General features: G+C 45.2%; 1 protein-coding gene across 3 annotated transcripts in view; it reads right to left on the reverse strand.

Moving 5' to 3' along the window:
• MYOF (myoferlin) overlaps positions 1-21,093 on the reverse strand; it is a 157,232-nt gene that overhangs the window by 20,758 nt on the left and 115,381 nt on the right. For 2 of the 3 annotated variants that reach the window (XM_058298784.2, XM_058298782.2), the window contains 12 exons: positions 20,539-20,616; positions 18,490-18,671; positions 18,240-18,398; positions 18,019-18,117; positions 16,914-17,075; positions 14,344-14,509; positions 10,824-10,900; positions 6,988-6,999; positions 5,806-5,904; positions 4,694-4,819; positions 2,236-2,391; positions 1,717-1,808 (listed from right to left, as the gene is read on the reverse strand). In XM_058298784.2, the coding sequence (XP_058154767.1) occupies positions 1,717-1,808; positions 2,236-2,391; positions 4,694-4,819; positions 5,806-5,904; positions 6,988-6,999; positions 10,824-10,900; positions 14,344-14,509; positions 16,914-17,075; positions 18,019-18,117; positions 18,240-18,398; positions 18,490-18,671; positions 20,539-20,616 (1,408 nt within the window). The remainder of the gene's footprint in view (positions 1-1,716; positions 1,809-2,235; positions 2,392-4,693; positions 4,820-5,805; positions 5,905-6,987; positions 7,000-10,823; positions 10,901-14,343; positions 14,510-16,913; positions 17,076-18,018; positions 18,118-18,239; positions 18,399-18,489; positions 18,672-20,538; positions 20,617-21,093) is intronic. The other variant, XM_058298783.2, reaches the window with a different exon arrangement.

A 21,093-nucleotide genomic window follows, 5' to 3' on the forward strand; every position in this document is an offset into this window, starting at 1 on the left:
CAGTGGTCCACATTGTAGTCCACACTCTCCCCCAGTCCACCCAGTGGGCCACGACAGGACACACAATGTCCAGCATCCATCCCTGCAGCACCACCCAGGACAATTCCAAATCCTAAAAATGCCCCCACATCATATCTCTTCTTCCATCTCCCTACCATCAGCAGCCACCGTGGCCACCCTCTCCACATCACTACTACAATTTCTTCCCTTACTAATCACAATAGTTCCCCAGCAGAACACCAATAAGTCCACTTTAATCCATACTCTATTCCTCCATCCTGTGGACCCTGGGATGGTTATGTCCATTTCCCCTCTACATCAAGAGGGGGTTTAGATTCCACATGGATGATGGGTGCAATTTTCCTGCTGGCAGCTGTAGGCACTCTTGGCTCCCTATGTGGTGACTGACCCTCTTCATCTCCCTGTCAGCTGGCCAGGGTGAGTCCAAGAAACCAGAGAGTAGGAGCAGCAGGTCTGCTGAGGCCCAGGGCCTGGCTGTTACACCAACTCAAATGCCAACCACAGATCCAGTAAAAGTAAAAGAAGAGGCATGTGTAGAAAGGTCATCAGTTGTGAGATTTTTGAGACATTTTCTATAAAGGGATCAGTATAGTGCCTGGTATGTAGTTGATGCCTAGCAAATGTGAGCTATTTTTAAATGTAGAAGCAGTTTACCACTGAAAAATGCCATTCCCATTTAGAGGTCACTTGGATTTGGCTTCAACAAGATAAAGGTAATAGTCCAGAAACAAGTCTAGAGTTGGAATACTGAAAAAAAGAATCATCAGGGGGAGGAGATGTGGCTCATGCGGCTGAGCACCCGCCTCCCACGGGAGGTCCTTGGTTTGGTTCCTGGTGCCTTTTAAAGAAGACTAACAAGCGACAAGCAGACAATGAGCAAAACAATGAGCAAAAAAACCCCAAAACAGGAGCAGGGAGTGGATGTGGCTCAAGCAGTGGAGCACCCCGCCTCCACGTGAAGGGCGTGGGGTGGGGTTCCACGTTTGTGCATTTCCCAGTGCCTCCAAAAGAAAAAACAGACAGACAATGAGCAGACAACCAGCGAAAAACAACGAGCAGACAATGAGTGCAAACAGTGAGCAAAAATAACAAGCAAAAACAACAGGCAAACAGATGAGGGAGCCGTGGGCGGGGCGGGGGGGGATAGAAAAGAATCATCAGTGAACAGAGGACAGGTAAAAGAGGATATTTGACCCCATCACTTTCTGGCCCCTCCTTGATTTTGCTAACAGAGTCAATATATTAATTGGATCAAAATGGTGGGGATTGGAATGACCCAGAAAACACAGCCCCAACTGGAATCGGGTGGTGAGGACGAACATCTCATTTCAGTTGAGTCTCACTGCCTTCGTTCTTGTCTAGAACCCACTAGAACTCACCAAAGTATCCTGACCCCTGGGCTTTATACCCGCCCTGGGCCCTGCGTCCCCCCAGGGCTGGCTCTTCCTGTTTCAGAGTAAATATCTCCTCAGCGGAGCCCATCTCAGGCCTTGGTTTTATTTTCTTCATAGCACTTCTGCCTCCCTGAGCGTCTTTTGTTTTCGCATTGACATTTTTATCAACTGCTCTGTGACTAGAATATCTGTCTGGTTGCTGGCCCCCGCCTCAGGGCCTACAACACAGCTTGGTACACAGTATGTCCTTCATACGTATTCAGTGAAGAATGAAAGAAACATGTTTTAAGATGTACATTACCTGCCAAAAACTGGGTTGAGAGTATTGGGAATGTAGTGGTCTCGATCTTCAATCACTTTTCGGCCCAAGGTTATTTTTATGTAAGGGTCACACTGTGGGGAGAGAGAGATGGGGCGTGAGGTCATGGTCGGGTACAAGTTCAAGGCAGTTTCTGCCTCCACACCTGCTCCCACGCTGATGAAGAGGTGGCTGCCCGGGCACCCAGGCACCCAGGCCAACGGCTGAGTGAATGCCCTTGGGGAGGCAGAGTGGGGTGAAGTCGAGGTGGGAGGGAGGAGACCGGGCTGGGTGACTGGGGCGAAACTCCTCCCAGGTCCCATCTGTTAACTGAGAAGGGTGAGCCGGAGGCTGTACAGCCAGGGCCAGCTGGTAGATAAATCCTCCCCAATATACTGTTTTGATAGAGTATCTTTCCTCTAGGGAGATAACAGATGCCCCAGAAGAAAGACCAGGACAAAGACTGTGGCTGATGACTGTAATTATCCTGCCCAGGAGAAGGCTCCACACCCACGTGCTTACCAGGCCATTGTTGTCCTGGGGCTGGAGCTCTAAGCCTCGAACAATGTAAATCCTAACCGTGCATTCCTGTGGGACGCTGTCAGGTAATTCCCGAAACTGCCTGGGAGGGGCCGGCACGCTGGGGTCATCTGTCAGGGGGTAGATTCTGAAGGAGCCCTGTGGGAGAGACAGGATAGAGATGTCTGCACAGCAGGCTCCGCAGTGGCACAGGGGCTGTGGCATCAGGTGAGGATGGGCTGCCTTTTGTGAAGGAAACAGTGTATATTGCATTCTGCATTGTTTCCAGTAGGGAAAGGGAAATAATTATAATTACAAAATAATTACTTAATAGATGACAGGAGAAAAAGGGCAGGGCAGAAGCAGGAAAAATCAGACAGTAATCCAGGCAAGGGATAGAGGTGGCTTAGACTAGTGTGGCGGCAGAGGTGGTAGAAAGATGGAGGGAAATTCTGCAAATATTTGGAAGGTGGGAAAAAAGTAATTATTTTTTAAAACCCAATGAAGTGGGAAGCAGATGCGGCTCAAGCAATTGAGCTTCCGCCTACCACATGGGAGGTCCCAGGTTCAGCTCCCAGTGCCTCCCAGAGAAGACAAGCAAGACAGTGAGCTGGCATGATGGGCTGGCACAGCTAACTGACAGAACAAGATGATGCAACAAGGAGGCACAAAGAGTAAATATAATGCAAGACACAACAAAGCAGGGAGCTGAGGTGCCTCAAGCAATTGAGCACCTCTCTCCTACTTGGGAGGTCCCAGGTTTGTTCCTGGTGTCTCCTAAAGAGAAGACAGATACAGAGAGCAGATAGTAAGTGCAAACAATAAGGGGGGTGGAATAAAGAAGAAAACAATAACAACAAAAACCCAATTAAGCACTAAGGGTGAGCTCCCTTTTCCTGCATCATCCCTGAAAACCCTGTTCATCCTTCATATCTCAGCTAAAAGGCACAGCTTCCTCTAGGAGCCCTTACATGACTGTCCCAAGGTTGGGTGCATCTGCTGCGTGCTCTCATCTAACCTTGCCCTCACCTCTGTCCCAGTTCTGACCTCTGTAAGTCTATTTATTGTCTCTGTCCTTTACTAGACCACGAGTTTCCCGAGGGGAGGATTTGTCTTGTTCATCACCCTATTTCCAGGGACACAAGGAATGTTTGTTGACTGGGTGAGCCATCAGGCCAGTGTGAGAGGCCTATTTTAGCTCTAAATCAGCTTAAATACTGGAAGAAAGCACCAAAGTTGGATTCGAAACATGTAGGTCTTAGTTCCATCTATATGGATTAGTAAAGGAACAAGACTTGGGGACCCCAAATGAACTCAAGGAACCCAGTCTTGAGGAGTGTTAAATAGGTTTGACCCACATGACATCTTTGATTGCTTTGTGGGAGGCTGTAATGAGAAGGTTTTTGAAACAACATATTGATAATCCCGATCAATTAGCCATGTCTGTTACAGGCCAAGGATTAGGAAGTAGCAGCACATCTGCTACATATTTGCCAACTGGGGTCAGAGGGAGAGAAAGTCCTATATGCAGATAATTACAATGGGAAAGATGCTTTAAGAGAGGCACGAACCAGACCTGTGGGAGCCTAAAGCAGGAGTGAGTCACTCTGCCTCAAGCAAGCAGAGGACACTTCACAAAGAATGTGACATTTGAGCTGGCACCTGGAGAGTGAATAGGACTTTGGTAGACCACAAAGAGGAAAGGAAGGGCAACCAGGGAAGGAAGAAGAGCCTGTCCTAAGGCTCTGAGTTGTGTGAGGAAGAGGTGTGTTTGGGGATTGGGAGAGGTTCTCTGGAGGAGGAGGGTGGAGTGCGCCAAGGCGAGGCAGCAGGGGAGACAGGTAGCTTGTGAAAGCCAGCTCCACCTCTGGACGGAGTTGAGACTTGATCCTGTGGAAACCCAAGCTAGGTCTTTAAGCAGTCAAGAAACATGATCAGATCGGTTGCAGGGAGTGGGACAAGAAAGGCCACAAGAACAATCAATTGGGAAGTTGTTCAATGGTCTAGGAAGCCTGGGAAGGGACAGTGGGGGTAGAGCAGAGGGACTAGACCTTAGACACATGAGAGCCCTGGGATTCAAAACTGGATGGCAAAAGCTGGAAGAAAGAAAGAGGTATTGGGAATGGCTTTGAGGGATGTGGCTCCCCTGCAGCCCTTTTCCTTGACTGCACCTTCTAGTTTTGTATGTAGCCCATCACGAGAGCCGACAACTTACAGAAGGCTCTCCCAGGAGGAAGTTGTTGAAGCTCTTCTGGGCTGACATAGTAAACACCACCCTCTATAGACTCATCAACTTTACATCTTTAGGATTAAAGAAATAAAACCCCTAGATCCTTTGTCTAAAAATTTGGCATGGTCGGATAAAATCACTACTGGCATTTTACAAAGACTCGGTTGTCCTTTATGTTAGGTCTATAAAGAAAATAAAGGCAGATCTTAGACAAACATATAGCTTACTCACCTTAAACTCTCCCACCACAGAAGGATCTTCATTCTCATCTGATTTGCCTCGGTATAGCTTGAAAGTATCTGAGAAGTCTGTCAGGCCCTCAAAGTCTGTTACCTTCTCTAGTTCACAATTATATACCTGAAAACCATCAACAGATCGTTAATTTCTCATTAAACACCCACCAATCCTATGATGCTGAAGCTCCATTTATCCCAGAGAAAAGAAAATGTGTACATATGATAAGAACGTTCATAGCAGCTTCATCATTAGGAGGGTGGATAAGCCAATTGTGGTATATGCATACAATGGAATACTACTCAGCAATAAAAAGGGACAGCCATTCATACAACAACTCGATGGATCCCAAAACTACCATACTGGATTAAAGAAGCCCAAAAGGGGCAGAAGGGAGTTTTCTGTGGTGATGGAAATGCTCTTTATTTTGCTTGGGGTGGCAACTTTATCTTGCTATGAGTATGTACAGTTATCAAAACTCACAACTGAATACTTTATTGTATATAATTAATAAAAATACAAAACTAGAAAAAGAAGAGCAGGAAGAGAGGGAAAAGAAGAGGAGGGGAGAAGAAGAAGGGGGATTGGCAGAATTGGGAAACTTAGAACATTAACAGAAAGATCACAAATGCTCAGTCCTGCTTAGCTCAAGACCTTGCTTCCCTCCTTGAAGTGGTGCCCATGGTTGGGATTTTGTGTTGCATACATGTAACAGGATCAACTTTTCAGCTAGTGGAATTGATTCCCATTTAGAGGACAGAATGTAGTATGTTGATCCTTCATGCTTTTCTACAAAGAACACTGGGACTTCCAGGTCTCCCTGAGACAAACCATTATTGACCTAATTGGTGTGGTGCCAACTCATTCCCAACCCTTCCCCCAGCCTGAGTAACAGTCACATAACCATAACTCAGCAGCTGTCCTTGAACCCTGGGAATCAGATCAAAGCCAAAATCCATTGCCAAAACTCATGGCTTTCCAGCAGTGAGAGGTACTCCTGGCTCCTCCCCATTGGCACCCCTCGTTGGACCTTTCAATCTTCTACTTAGCTCTGCCTTGGCCAGTGTAATGGATGGTGATCCCCACCCACAAAGCAGAGACTCTCATACCTTGAGTTTGGAATAGCCTTTCTGAATATATTGTCCACATTTGTCATGCTCTCCCATGGAAGCATAAAATTTACTCCACCAGTCAACGATTTCTTCCTCCTAAAGACATATCAAAATAGACAAAGCTGTAGTAATGACTTGGATTTCCAATCTATGCAGGAAAACCCATATATTATAGGTAAGAGAGAAAGGTAGTTCTAACCTGTAACAGGTGAGAGTACATGACTTTTGTTAACATGCACAATGGACAAAGCACTCAAGAGTCTTCTGCTCAGAAGCTGGCAGTATTATGATCATTCTCAACCAATGAAATATGTTAAATGCCCATAGTTATGTTAGGTGATTATCTTATATCCTGTAGAATACTATCTGCTTTCACTTTTTTATCCTAACTTAACATTTACATAAACAAAATAAGATTTTCCATATTCTCTTTTTTTTTGTTGTGTATCTCATTTTCTTAGCCCTTTTAGCCTGTAATACACTGTAATCCAAAGCTTACTAAGCAAAGAGTTGGAAAAACTGGTTCCAATTCAAGCTCTACTCCTTTTGAGCCATACCAGCTTGGGCAGGTTGTTTAACATCTCTGAGCATCAATTTCTTCATCCGCTGTAGGGGATAGCACTAGCTGCTTTCCTTGACCTTACAGGGTTGTTGTGGAAATCAACTAAGATCATTAGGAGAAAGAGTTTTGAAAATTATGAAGTGAGAAACAAATGTAGGGAGGCATTGTGGTTAGGTGACACCAGTGGCTCCAAACCTATCCATGGGGATTCTGATTTAATCCATCTGAGGTGAGACCTGAACATCCAATATGTGATTCTAATGTGCAACCAGTGTTGAGAGGCAGTTGTTCAGGCCGAAGCGCCAGCTCTCAGAGTCACTTTTGAAGCTCTTTCAAACTCCAAAAGGCACCTCCCGCCTTAGATTTATAACAAGAATAGATCTTCATTAGACCCAACCATTGCTTATTTTAATCTTCCTGGGAGATGGTGATATTGCTGTAAATACAAAGTGTCATCTGCAAATAGCCTTTAGTCTGCAGGGGTTGAGGAAGGAACATACATTTCTTATCAGCATAGACATTATTTCCCCTGTAAGGAACAGTAACCCACCCTTGGATTTAGAGCATTTTCTTTACATATCAACTGTAGGCAGAGACTACATGTGTAAAATAGTTACCTTTTCTGTCAGCTGCTCATGCACATGTATATCCAGGAGGAGAGCAAACCAAATAATGGGTCCCATGGATACGGAGACCCCATGAATGTTAAAGTTTGAGAGAGAAACAGAGAGAGGAGGAATTATTTTTCATGCATATTTTTATATTATCAACATTTTGATGGATTATTTAAACAAACCAATTCAAGATGGTCTCATAATTAAACATACCTTACTGGTTGTTTCTCTGAAAATGTGCAAAAGGGTTATACACAGCATTAAAATGAAAGGCTTGGAGGTCGCCTTTCAACAGAGTTAAACAGTCTCACTCCCTGCAACACGGTGGTGACACGGAAGGGAGGTGGTAGAACTGCTCCTATCCCTGCCCCAAACCTTCCAATCCATTTAGCTCCTAAAGTGTATCCCCAACTTGCCCTAATTCTCATTCCTTCAGGAACCCTCCTGTCACAAGATGTGCATGTCTAGCACAACTGCTCTGTCATCATACAGATATCTTTGCTTGTTTGCCCTCCATACCTATGTTATAGCATCAAATCAATTGCATCCTTCAAAATTGTTCTAACACTAAGACGTCACTGGTCAAATCTTTTGATTTAAATTTTTGCATCGAGAATCCGATTCACATCCAGAAAATGAGAGGATGTAGAGCTAGGATGTTGGGAATTGGTTTTTCTCTTGAACCCGCAGGTGCAATCTGGAGAAATGCTAAATGGGCCCTTTTTCTGAACTCCAAGTTCCTCTCTAATGTGAGGGGAGAACAACTCTTTGGGTACAAACAGTTCCTGTGGCTTCTATGTGAAGTTGGCTGCCTGGTTTCTTTTATAAGGGCCCCTCAGTATTTTCCAGATTGATTTTTGTTCAGCACAAGAGAACTTCCGAGAGAGGCAGAGACAGACAGATGGATCAATTCTTTCTATCAGAGTGATACCAAAGAGGGATTAAAGGTTAAATCATCACAGCTGAACTGAGATTTTTGGCCAGGGGGATTTTATACCAAATGAGTTTCCATATTCTGAATGGTTTCTGAATTCAGGTTTTTAGAGCCTGCCGATTCATATCTATTTTCAGCCATCCAAAATGATTGCAAAGAAAAAGAAGTAAATAATTTAAAGAGCATTATTTGAAACAAGTTTGCTGATTTTTAAATTTGGGGGAACTTATTCATGCATAGTTGCTGTTCATGTGGAAAGTAACGAAATCATTTGGCTTTATTATACCCAGTAATGAATTTGCAGTGGGAATAAAATCATCAAATAGCATAGAAGATACTCCCCTTAGGTTTAAACAACCATATTTGTTTAATTTGTTTAAAGATCACCTTTTATTCCAAAACCTAATAGAAAGAATTGGAAGGAGGATTGAAGCATTTAGACCGAGGCCCCCGAAATCCCAAGCAGCTTCATGCATTTTTTATCATACATACATGCACTGTCGTTGGAGAAGCCATTTTGCTGAGTGCTGTTGACATACTGCTTAAACACTGGAATTGGAAGGTAATTGTTGAAATGGCCATGCTGGAAGGTCCATGTCATCTGGTTAGCACTCACCAATTTGCCCCAAATACTTGATTTCTCATTTTTCTTGTGGCACCAAGTCCATTTGTTAAGAGCACCCACAGACATCACAGGTAATGCCATGGGTTTCTGCAAGCACGAAATTGTCACCCAAAGCAACAGCCTCCAGCCCCAGCAACAGTATTGTTAGTTTTGACCTGCTTCCATAGGTTATCCCCATTCACTGCCTGACTTGAGTCTGTGGTTATATGTGTCAATCACAGGACAGCAGCAGGTTTGCAAGTGGCTCTTCCAAAGCTTTGCTCATTTGACTTGCCATAGATGTGCAGTGTCTACCCTGGTGACCAGGTAGGATGAGTTTTTAAGAGGGGATTCCCACCAGCTTTTCTTAGCAACAGTGTACCTCAACTAGGGGTTAGGAGAGCAAGCTGTTGCTGTTTGTAGTACAGTAGGAATGACTGGTATCAGTACACCCCACATTGCTTTCATAACGTAGTGCTATAGTAGTCTGGTCATCTGTTACATGTGCTAACTCTTGTTAAGAAATGAGTGAAGATATTGGTAAAGGAGGGCTTTGTTCTTTTTCTTGATCTTGGTACCCTGCGCTACTGAGTACACACTACTGATTGACAACTGGAAGGTGGTAAAGCTGGAGGCAGATTATAGAGCAGGGTTTTAAACTGCATTTTTCCAGAGTAGTTGTGAAAATCTGCCTACTTATTCTTAAAACATTATACTTAACTTCTCCTTAGGCTGCTACTGGGAATATTTTGGGTTGTTTACAATGTGTAAATAGTAGTTTTGTTCTATGGGATGGCAAATCTGATATTGTCTTCTGTGACTATGGATGATTCCAAGAGAGTGGCATCAAGCACACCAGACTGGCTATGGAGACCACATTGAATCTGATCTGAAAGATAGTGAGTTAAATGCAGTGGGAAAGAAGTGGATTTTTTAAGGCACTGTTTATCGACATTACACCTTTAAATGCAATCAAGTGCATTTTTTGGCTAGTTGACTCATTAAAACACCAGGGAGCCAAGAGTGCCTACAACTGTAAGCAGGAGAATTGCATCCATCATCCAAGTGGAATCTAACCACCCTCTCAATATAGAGGTGGAGTGGACATAACCATCCCAGGGTCCACAGGATGAAGGAATAGAGTATGGATTAGAGTGGACTTACTGATATTCTATTCTGGAACTATTGTGATTAGTAATGGAAGTAAATGTAGCATTGATGTGGAGAAAGTGGCCATGGTAGCTACTGAGGGTAGGGAGTGGGAAGAAGAGATATGGTGTGGGGGCATTTTCAGGACTTGGAGTTGTCCTGGGTGGTACTGCAGGGACAGCTACTGGATATTGTATGTCCTCCCATGACCCACTGGGTGGACTGGGGAGAGTGTAAACTATAATGTGGAGCATTGACCATGTGGTGCAGCAGGGCTCAGAGATGTATTCACCAAGTGCAATGAATGTCCCATGATGATGGAGGAGGTTGTCATTATGGGAGGAGTGGCGTGAGGTAGGTGGGGGGTATATGAGAACCTCATATTTTTTTTAATGTAACATTAAAAATAAATTAAAAAAAAAAAACAAAAACATCCTGGGAGAGTCCATCATAAATGCCAACAGAAACAGGGAGGTATTTGGTGTTTTCTCTTTTCTGGGCTGAGGCATTCCCCCCCCTCCCCCCCCCCACGCACTTCCTCCTTGTAGAATTGGCTGGAATGGTTTTAAAATAGGGACCTGTATGAACATTTCTACCAATTTCTCCACTTCAAAACCAGAGTGAGTATAAAGATCTTGAGTGTCCCATACTACGACAAATAGGGCCACCATATCCATGCCCCTCTGCTTCAGGGAAGGCTGGGAGGCCTGCAGCAGGCCTGCTTTTCCTGTCCTGGGGGCTGCAGTGCTGGACACTTGCTCCTGCAATTTCTCTTTCTAGCAAATGTTATCACTCAGACTGTCCACACCAGGGGTTTTCAGACCTACCTGTTCATTAGAATCACTCAGGAAATTTAACAACATCCTGATGCCTAGGTCCCTGTCACTCTCTGAGGAAGGGCCGGGGCCTGGGGAGTAATCATTCTAAATTTTCCTGGGTGACTCTTAGGCTGAGTGAGGGCTGAAGACCAGTAGTTTATACAGTGATAGCATAACTCTTGGTGAGTGCAAGATCCATAATCTTTTCTCTATCAGCCTTTGATAAACTGGTTTGACTATTAGTTTTTTAATTGCATTGCATGGTCACTCGACTGAATTCACCAAATATTTAGGCATCTGGAAGCCAAACCTGACATCACCCAATGATGCCCACCTTAGAAGCCAGCAATGGTTTCCTGTCTTCTATTTCAATGATGACATCCCGGCAAGGTGGGGCCGACAGAAGGGAGGCTGCAAGACAGACAGTTTCAGAATCTAAAAGCCTTGGAAAAATACAGTGGTGAACATTCTACTTCAAGTTTACAGCCTCAGAGTGGGTGGCAGAGAATACTCCTGGGTGAGACTTTATGAATGGAGAAGACCACACCCGAATATAGAAAATAACCCAGGAATTCATTACTTTCCCTGAGATACAATAGGTTTATAGACATTTTCTAAGGGACTCCATGGCTTACTGTTCTTTTGTTTTGAACACTTAGCTGAGGGCCTATTCATGGTGAGGGATAAAAAAGTATTATGTCAATTGTGTCAATACAAATGTTCATAAGACAGGGATAGACAGAGAGAGCAAGGGAGAGCGAGCTAAAGGGAGAGAGAAGGAGAGAACTACATCTGAAAGAGCCTTCTTTTCTTGGAACCTGCTCCAAGGGAAGTGAAGGGGAGGGGAGGGGAGGCGAAAAAGAAAAGCAGGACAGATAGTTCCATGTTTCAGATTTGAAGTTGCAGTGGCAGAGGGAGAAGGCACACACCCTAGTTTTATGTACAATTTCCAGGGAAGCAGACTCAGCCCAATGGATAGGGCGTCCGCCTCCCACGTGGGAGGTCCAAGGTTCAAACCCTGGGCCTCCTGACCCGTGTGGAGCTGGCCCATGCGCAGTGCTGATGCGCGCAAGGAGAGCCCTGCCACGCAGGGGTGTCCCCCGTGTAGGGGAGCCCCACGTGCAAGGAGTGTGCTCCGTTAGAGAGCTGCCCGGAGCGAAGGAAAGAAGTCTGCCCAGGAATGGTGCCACACACACACAGAGCTGACACAACAAGATAACACAACAAAATGAGAGACAGATTCTGGGTGCCACTGACAAGAATACAAGTGGACACAGAAGAACACACAGCAAATGGATAGAGAGAGCAGACAACTGGGGGCGGGGGGGAGGCAGGAAAGGGGAGAGAAATAAAAAAAAATATGTACAATTTCCAGACCTTTTGTGGCTCAGGATGTGGGGGTTAGAGCAAGGGCTCAGAAGCAGCCCCCAGGCTCACTGGGTCTGGTTGAGCCCAAGCCTCAGCAGGGCTGGCGTAGGAGGGAGAGACATCCACCCCTTACCAAAGAAGGCATCGGGTAGCCAGACATTTGATAGGAGGCCAGAACCTAGACAGAACAAACTCTGCCAAGCCACGGGACATAAAGAAGGGAAGGGAAGAAACATTTTTTTTAGGCACCTACAACAATGGGCTAAGCACTTGACTCACATGATCTCATTTAATCCCTCAATAATCCTGTAAAGCATAAGCCATTATCCCCATTTTTCAAATCAAAACTGAAAAAAACAACTAAACAACCAAACCGACAAACGAATGCTAAGAGAAAGCAAGCTACACTTCCGGTTAAACAATTCGGAGTAAGTGGCAGTAAGTAGCCTGCATCTGCTGGACCCCAAAGCTTGTGTTATTACCATCACATCTGAGTCAAGAGCAAAGTAGATGCTCAATAAATGTCAGGAGACATGATCAAGGACATTAGGAGGCAGGGGATAATGGCTTTACTGAGCATCTGTGATATGCCATTTCACGGCCACGAGTTCCCCAGATCTATTGGCACTGTCTATACTTCCTACATTAGCTCCCCCAGCTCCTGACATCTGCAACAACACGGAATGTGACCACCAGATGAGCAGGGGTGGGAGGACCCGGCTGTAGGCAAACTCCTCCCTTTATTATCAGTTTTCCACTTTACCATCCTTATGTAAACAAAACCTCAGGGATAGGAAGGAAAAGTTTTTCTGTGTGCTTCCAATATTAGGGCAACCAAGGCACAGTGCTCAGCTCTTACCCCATCCTCAGTTTTAAGAAAGTACCAGATTGATAAAAAAAAATAGATTCTGGTCTGGAGAGCATTATGGTCTCCCCTCCCCCCAACATAAACTCTTTAAGGAGCTGCCTCTTCTGGGGATCCCTGAAGCCTTGACCACGTTGCACATTAATCACATAGAATCACTCACCAGGACACCTCTGTCCAGGGCCCACCTACCCTGACACAAACAGGTCCGCACGAGAGATTCTGGGGCCAGAAAAGCTTTGGAGCATTTGTAGCTTCCCAGTGATTTCACATACTTGGACCAAAGAGCTTTCTCTTACGAAAGCAGAAGGAAAAAATAGTAGGGAAATGGTTTCTTTCCATTTAGGAATCCCAAATAAAATGATTTCTGCAGTTACAATAATTTAGCACAAAAGGCTTTGAATGGGAAGAATTTTTTTGATAAACCCATGTAGGGTTTTGCTCAGCTATGCCTATTTCCCCCTCTTTGAATCAGGGTAAAAGGATCCACAGACCGACATAGAAGATGAGCTTTGGAGGCTCTGTAAAATCAATACCACACCTGAGGAAGATTAAATCCAACTGCTTGACAGGACCGCTGCTGCTTAAATAGAAGAATAGAAGACTTCCCTTTCAGTCTTGAAGCTACCAATGAGCAGCTGGATTCGTGGGTTCTAACCCTCCCCGGTGTTTACACTCCTGAGGCCCCTAGCACAGTCCCTGAGCTGCTAAACTGAAAGCAAATAATTCCTGCATGGATAATAGCAAAGCACTACAATCATCAGCTATTTTTTTGTTATGGTACCTGAAGATATCATTCCCACCCTGTCATTTACTTATTAACTATGTGGCCTAAGGCAAGTCATTAAAACTCATGGGCAGTTACTTTTGCCTTTATGGATAACACTGAAATAATGGCTTCCAAACTGCATCACAACAATTTGAACAAATCTGAACAATGTGAAGTAAAATTCCCCTCCCCGCTTGGGGCTCTTGGAGCCCCTGTGTTTCCCCATCAAAGTACTTATCACACTGGACTGTAAGGACCCATTTCCTTCTCTGCATTCCCTCTGAGGACAGGGACATGGCTCGTACTGTTATTTTATTTTATTTTTCTTAGGAGGTACCAGGGACCTCATAGATGCAAAACAGGCACCCAACCACTGAGCTACACCCACTGCCCTGAGACATGGCTCTGATCACCGCCATTCCCCCAGACAGTGCCTGGCGTTGAACATGTGCTCCAGAACCTTTTGCTGAATGTTGAAGGAAATCCCTTCATGCCCATCAGTGACGTGGGGGTGCCTCTCCTTGCCTTTCTAGGGTGCTGGCTGAGAGACAAACATGAGAAGTTCATGAAGCACTTAACATTTCCTGCAAAGAAGTCATGTTCACCTCAGGGCAGAATACTTCAGAGGGCAAGAGTCTGAGCATTGGGTTCCCCCACAACAAAGCCAGGATTCTATCTAGCTCTGCCATGGACTGTGCTACCTTGGGAAAGTTAGGGAACCCCTGTATATTGGGCTGCTACTTTCTCTGCAAAATCTGGGCAATGACTATTTACCTTGAGAAAGTCTGTAAAGGTTAAACTGGATCATGCACGTGAAGCCCCCCAAATGCTCTGTAGAGCCAGGTATTTTACCTTTGAGCTGTGGCACAATGTCCTCCTTTGTGGCATAAGGGTCACAGCGGAAGCGGTCCAGACGGTCAATGGTGCACTGGCCAACGATGGGCTTCCGCCCAAACTGCCTGTGGTCGATGACCTTGATCACCAGCGGAGGCATGTACAATTCCTCCTTGGGCAAGAGCTGGGGGTCACAGAGGTAGGTGTCACTTCTCTTTACAAGACCTGCCAGGGCAGCTTTGCCAACCTTCCCACCCAAAGGACCAATCCACTTGGCATATCCCACAGGATTCAGGGTAGGTAGCTCAGTCACGTGTGTACCAGGCAAGCAGCACAGTGGTTAGAGCAGGAGCTCTGGCCAGACTTCCTGCAATCACACTCTGACTCTGTCACTACTGGCTGCATGACCTTGGGGTTCTTAACCCCTCTAGGAACAGTTACCTCATGAACAGCAGTATTAGCTCAGAGAGCTGCTGAATTGGTATAGATACAGGGCTTCACATATTACGTGGCCCACGGTAAGTGCTCATAATGGTTAGCTAACATCATGTGGACCAAGCATTCTTTACCACCCACCTGGTACTCCTGTATTCTGCTTTCTGAGAGGTGATTTGCAAGGCTGGATGAAGGCGCAATAAGAATTGGGTAACCTACCAGCCCAGTCCTGCATAGAAGCATGTTTCTTGCCCAATTTAGAAACGGTCAAGACAAAACTGAACCTCCTGGGGAAACAACTGGCTGGGAGTCTTTAGGCCTTAAAGGTCAGTGCCAAAATGGGATGCTCATTTTTCTTGATTCCTCCGGGCTCCCCCAAGCAGAATCTAGGGGTCTCAGTGACATTGCCAGATGGGGAATCCTGGGCTGGCCCAGAGGCCTGCCGAGTGGCTGGGCCAGGTGGATTTCTATCTCTGGCCCTGCACAGGGTCAGAAGCTGGGGTGAATGGCAAGGCTTTCTTCAACTCTGCTTCAAACTAGAACTTGGAAGGTGGGGGAGGGGTGGAGAGGGGACCAGATGGGTGCAGTGGCCCCAGGGTCACCACATTGGGATTCTCTCCACCTGCAGTGTCAGGGACCCAGGACCAAACTCTGGCCACCCAGCTATGCCTTGTCCTGTTGCGTAAATTAATCTATCTGAATTTCAGTTCCTCTAAAGGAGCCCAAAAGAGGGTGAATCCTTCAGAGTCGGAGTAAAGAATAGATGTGCATGGATGTCAATTATACTTCAATAGAGCTGATTCCAAAAAAAAAAAAAGAATCAATGCAGAGTGTGAGTGCATCTAGTGCCAAGCTACTCTGCAGTGTGGGAGCATGGCCTAACACCCACCATGGGGCTTGGGCAAATCAGGTCCCTTTTCTAGTGTTTAAGGTGAATCAGAGACACCAAGGGCAGGAAAATGCCTAGGGCAGGGGGAAGAAGGGAAAGCTTCTGGGTCTTCTACCCCTTCAAACTGGGAAGACTCATTTTTGTCTCTTTTATGTAGTAGCGTAACAAATAAAGATGATTCTTTTTTAAAAATTAAGGATTCAGCTGCTTTATAAATGGAAAGGTGGGGTGGCCTCCTGTTTCCACATTCTTTTTAAAAAAAAATTTTTTTTAAAAATTTCTCTCCCCTTCCTCCCCCCAACCCCTGCCCCAGCTGTCTGATCTCTGTGTCCATTTTGCTGTGTATTCTGCTTTGTCCGCTTCTGTTGTTGTCAGTGGTACGGGAATCTGTGTTTCTTTTTGTTGCGTCATTTTGCTGTGTCAGCTTTCCGTGTGTGAGGCGCCATTCCTGCGCAGGCTGCACTTTCTTTCGCACTGAGCGGCTCTCCTTACAGGGCGCACTCCTTGCGCGTGGGGCTCCTCTACACGGGGGGACACCCCTGCGTGCACAGCACTCCCTGCGTGCATCAGCACTGCGCATGGGCCAGCTCCACACGGGTCAAGGAGGCCCGGGGTTTGAACCGCGGACCTCCCATGTGGTAGGCGGACGCCCTAACCACTGGGCCAAGTCCACTTCCCTGCTTCCACATTCTATGGACTCTACAATGGAGAACTGTGAACTGGGGCTGATGCCTTCTCATTTCTAATAATGAGAGGGTAACGTCAACAGAAGAAAGAGGGCTCCGTCCCAGGGGTACCCCGCAAGGGACACAGTTATGGGCTGGTAGGGGCATGGCCCCATCGCCCCTTATGGATTCCTTGGCAGCTGCCCCTGCCCCCGCTGGCAGACCTCTGCGAGGCTTCTAGTCCTTGTACATCCTTAGGCACCTGACTGGGTAGTTAATAGTCTACTCTCAAGGGGTTGACCAGGAACCTGAAACAGATAGCTGAATAGATGGGAAGTCTGTTGGAGAAATAAATTACTGCTCATAGACACCTCTATGTCATGGAGTTTTTGAAGCTTTAAGAAACTATCACCACAGTGGGAGAATGTTAAGGGGAAAAAGTCAACTGACAAACTGACTAGAAGGCACCGCTTTTCTATTCGTTGTCAGATCTTGGAAATATATAAGCTATAGGTGGATGTGATGTGTATCCATTCATATTTCAAATGAAAGTCAGCTACTCAACACACATGGACTATTACAGAGTCTTGATACTGTACCACTTTCATGAAGAGAACAGAACTTGGAAAGTTGGGTGTCTTCTTCAGGCTTTTGATCACCACTGATTCCACTCTTTCCCCTCCACACTCCACAATAAGACTGGGGGATGTGACAGAAGCCATCTGGTAGTTTTTCATATTTCTTAAGCCCCACGCAAGAATCTAAGAAAATAATTTAAAAGAGAAGGGACAAAAACCCAGCATATTAAAAATAATATTTAAAAGGAAAAATTCTTTCTTCATAACCAGCAAATTCCTTAAGACTGACTTGTGTAGATTTGCCTAAAATACTGCTGAACATTCTAGATAGAGTGTGGGTCTTGCAAAGAGAGTGGTTCTTCCTCTTTACCTCTCCTGCCTGAGCTGCTCAGTGGTAAAACAGTCAAGGGTGTACGAATCAACCCTGCTGTGCATAGACTGCCTATGTGATCTCTGGCACGTTATTTGACCTCCCGTCTCAGCTCTAAACAAGACTGATAGTGTATCTATCATAGGGTTAATTAGGTTCCAGGGTAACCTTAACAGTGTCTCATACAGGAACTGAAAAATTATAATTATTGAGATAACTCAGTCTTTGAGAACTGTGAGCAAGACCATCTTAGAATGGAAATCCTGGGGTAAGAGCTGCTTGAATGGACGTAGGGGAAGCCTTGGTAGCAGGCCACGCAGGGCCCACCAAGCCGCCTGGTTTGCTCCATCAGTGGAACCCGCCCCTTGTCTACCAGATCACCATTCCCAATACTCCTTCGCCCGTGGCACAGTCGCTCCCTCCCAGGCACCCCTCCTCTCTGCACACACAGACAGACGCGCTGTTCTGAGTCTGTCTTCCTTCTCCCAGCCCTTCGGGTGACCCAGGAAACTCAGAAATCTGCTGGCTGCCTGTGAATGAGGAATCTAGATGCCCTCAATTGTGTTGGTATCAACCTCTCCCTGTTGCTTTGGCAATGCTTCCACTTCCAAGAATATTTCAAATTTTGTACAAATTCTATAAGAAGTTGGAGACAGCAAGAAACTATGCAGCAGGATTCCATTTCCTAGATGAAAGATTCTGGTTCTGTAGCCACATCCAGTGGATTTGACCAAGAAAACGTACAGAGCTGCATACCTCAATCGCGGTGAGCTGAACCACAGGCCTGATGCCCTGGGGGACCATGTACAGATTTGGGGCCCTTTGTGAGGGAAGAATGGGAAGATTGGAGCCATCCTGTGAAACAAACATGGGAATGTCAATGCCTCCCTTTAACGTCAACAAACTGCCTCTGGAACTATTAAGTGTTTTTAGCACTTCTTTTAAAAGACTAGACAAGTGAGAACTCCACAAGTTACCTTGTTCCTCAGAATCAGCTCTGCAGTGACAAGGACATCCCCACAGGTCTTGTCCCCATTCATCACTGGGTACCAGAGAAGTTTGGGTGTAATGTCCATCTCTGAGCTTAGTTTCACCAGAGGAGAGAAAATGCTTCGCCCCAAAAATTCATCTTTGCCCTAGAAAAACCAGCAATCCTTAAATTCTCCAGCAAACATTCCTTCAAAGCCCCATCACTCTCAAGCCAGCTTAGATTTCTAAACTACCTACCACTTGGTCATTGTCAAAAAGTTCGATGGTAATTTTGGGTGGGTTCTGTAGAACTGTATGAGGTTCTCCATAGATTTCGACTTCATCGAATATAATTGTTTGGTCCCATGTGGGATTCAGGGTTGACTGGATGATCTCAGTAGTTTTGCTTCGATGGAGGAAGGAGACATGAGCATATGGATCTAAAAGAAGAAAAGAGAATTACAGTGGGGCCCTGGGTAAAGTCCAGCTCCTCAGGACCACTCATTTTATTTTATTTTATTTTATTTAAAGATTTATTTATTTAATTTCCCCCCCTTCCCCTGGTTGTCTGTTCTTGGTGTCTGTTTGCTGCGTCTTGTTTCTTTGTCCGCTTCTGTTGTCGTCAGCGGCACGGGAAGTGTGGGCGGCGCCATTCCTGGGCAGGCTGCACTTTCTTTTCACGCCGGGCGGCTTTTCCTCACGGGCGCACTCCTTGCGTGTGGGGCTTCCCCACGCGGGGGTCACCCTTGCGTGGCACGGCACTCCTTGCGCGCATCAGCACTGCGCATGGCCAGCTCCACACGGGTCAAGGAGGCCCGGGGTTTGAACCGCGGACCTCCCATATGGTAGACTGACGCCCTAACCACTGGGCCAAAGTCCGTTTCCCAGGACCACTCATTTCAACAAGTGTTTCTTCTGGCTACACTGAACACGGACTTCGCCTTTCTAAACATTGGATCCCTCCTCCACACAAGGAAAGTAATAATATCTGTTTCATAGTGTTATGAGGATGAAATGATAAAAAGAACATAAGCTACTTAGGACACAGTCCATCCTATAGGGAGTATTAGATAAAGGCTAGTTATTATCACTGTTTCTAATGTCTACAGTAATCCATACTTATCGACTTCCAGGTCTCAAGGGTATAGTAGTAAGCAAGGAAGGTTCCAACACTCATGGAGTTTACAATCTATGATAGCAGAGAACTTTGTTTCACCGAACTTGAGAATGGAGTCAAAGTTATCTTACAGAACTAAAAAGTAGTCTGTGTTCTCCCCCACCCTAAATGATTTTTTACCAAACCTTTTTGCAGTTGCCTAAGCGGCTGACCTATATGAACAAGAACCATGATGAATGGAACCCTCTGCTTTTGCGCCTATGATAAATCTTATATCTCACACTCCAAGGAGTGTGCTTAGAGTTTTATGAAACTTTAGTCAAGTATTTTGATAGGCTTCTACCTTTGACTTTCAATAGTGGAGTGCCCCCTGGTGGAGAATATTTGAAAATGCCTTTAAAAACCACTGGAGATTTATAGGGATAAACTTGAGTCTGCTCTAATCTGCAAGAAAAGGAAACCATTCAGAAATGTCAGTAATTGAGTAAATATCAGTGGTTGGAACATACTTCACAACAGATGTGAGCATGCCAGAGTGTCGGGGCATTGCTGGAAGAGCTGCTTCCACTGAGGGCCCAGGAAGCTCTGACGGGCTTCAGGCCCTGAAGTAGAAGGTTCCTCAAATAGCCCAGGATGGTTTCTGAACTATCCATGGTCCCACAAGCAAGAGCACAAAGGCCCAGACAGATGGTTCTCCCACCTTCCCCCTTTCCCTGACACAAAACCAGCTGGGGTGTCAGTGTGAGGGAGACAAACCTTATGGTTTTATGGTGTTGGGACTTGGGGAGCTGATAGAAGAGGCAGCCAAAACAAACTCCAAGTTCCTCAAAGCCTGGTGTTTGTGGTCAACTTGAGATATTTACAAGAAAATGGAAAAGATCTTAACTTGCCGATCAAGCCAGCAGACCAAGGATGAAAATGCAGTCAGGTATATACATAGAGAACAGAAACCACTCTTCTTCTTGGTGCTTTTTATTACTTAATCAATTAATGATTATTAATATTAGAAGCACTAAATGATTATTTATCCAATGACTGAGCAATTTACTTCTTGCACACTGATCTAAACTCAAGATGAAAAAGATTTTCTGTTGTTGTTAGAAAGGACTGAAAACATTCACTTGATGAAAAGTCAAATCAGTCTGGTCTGCTGTGTAATAACGTGTGGGATGAGGATAATTTTCCTTTACCTGAAAAGCTATCCTTGTCTAAAGCCATGAGGTTTCTGGCTTGATAGATATAGCAGCGCAGATGGTAAATGTAGACACCTGAAAGAAACAGGATGGAGATTACATCCAAGAAACAGAACATAGGAAACTGCTATTTTTGTAGAATAGTGGGAGAGAATATAAGTTTCAGATAAGTGGATCATCTGGATTTAATTCTCCACCCCCCAGTAAAAGTACATATAACAGTGGTGCTGTGCCCTCAAAAGTAGTTCTGCTTCCTGTAAAATAAAACTTCTTTGAAAAAATAATACAGCAAGATTATTGCAAGTGTGCCAGTCAGGATATATTCACTCTTGTTGGAAACTACCTGGCTTTGAAGTCTTGCTTTTCATCATAGACTTCAAAAATGAAACAGGGACTCCGGTCATTATGGAAATAGTGTTTCCTATACTATTTCGGCGCCATATCTGGGAAAAAGTTTCTTTAACAGTTTAAAACATTTATACTCCTTATATTTATTATACTGACACATATATCCCCCACAACTGGAGAAACAGCAGAGCCTTATGATAAAGG

This window comes from Dasypus novemcinctus, chromosome 6 (assembly GCF_030445035.2).
Source record: "Dasypus novemcinctus isolate mDasNov1 chromosome 6, mDasNov1.1.hap2, whole genome shotgun sequence".
NCBI classification, from domain to species: Eukaryota; Metazoa; Chordata; class Mammalia; order Cingulata; family Dasypodidae; genus Dasypus; species Dasypus novemcinctus.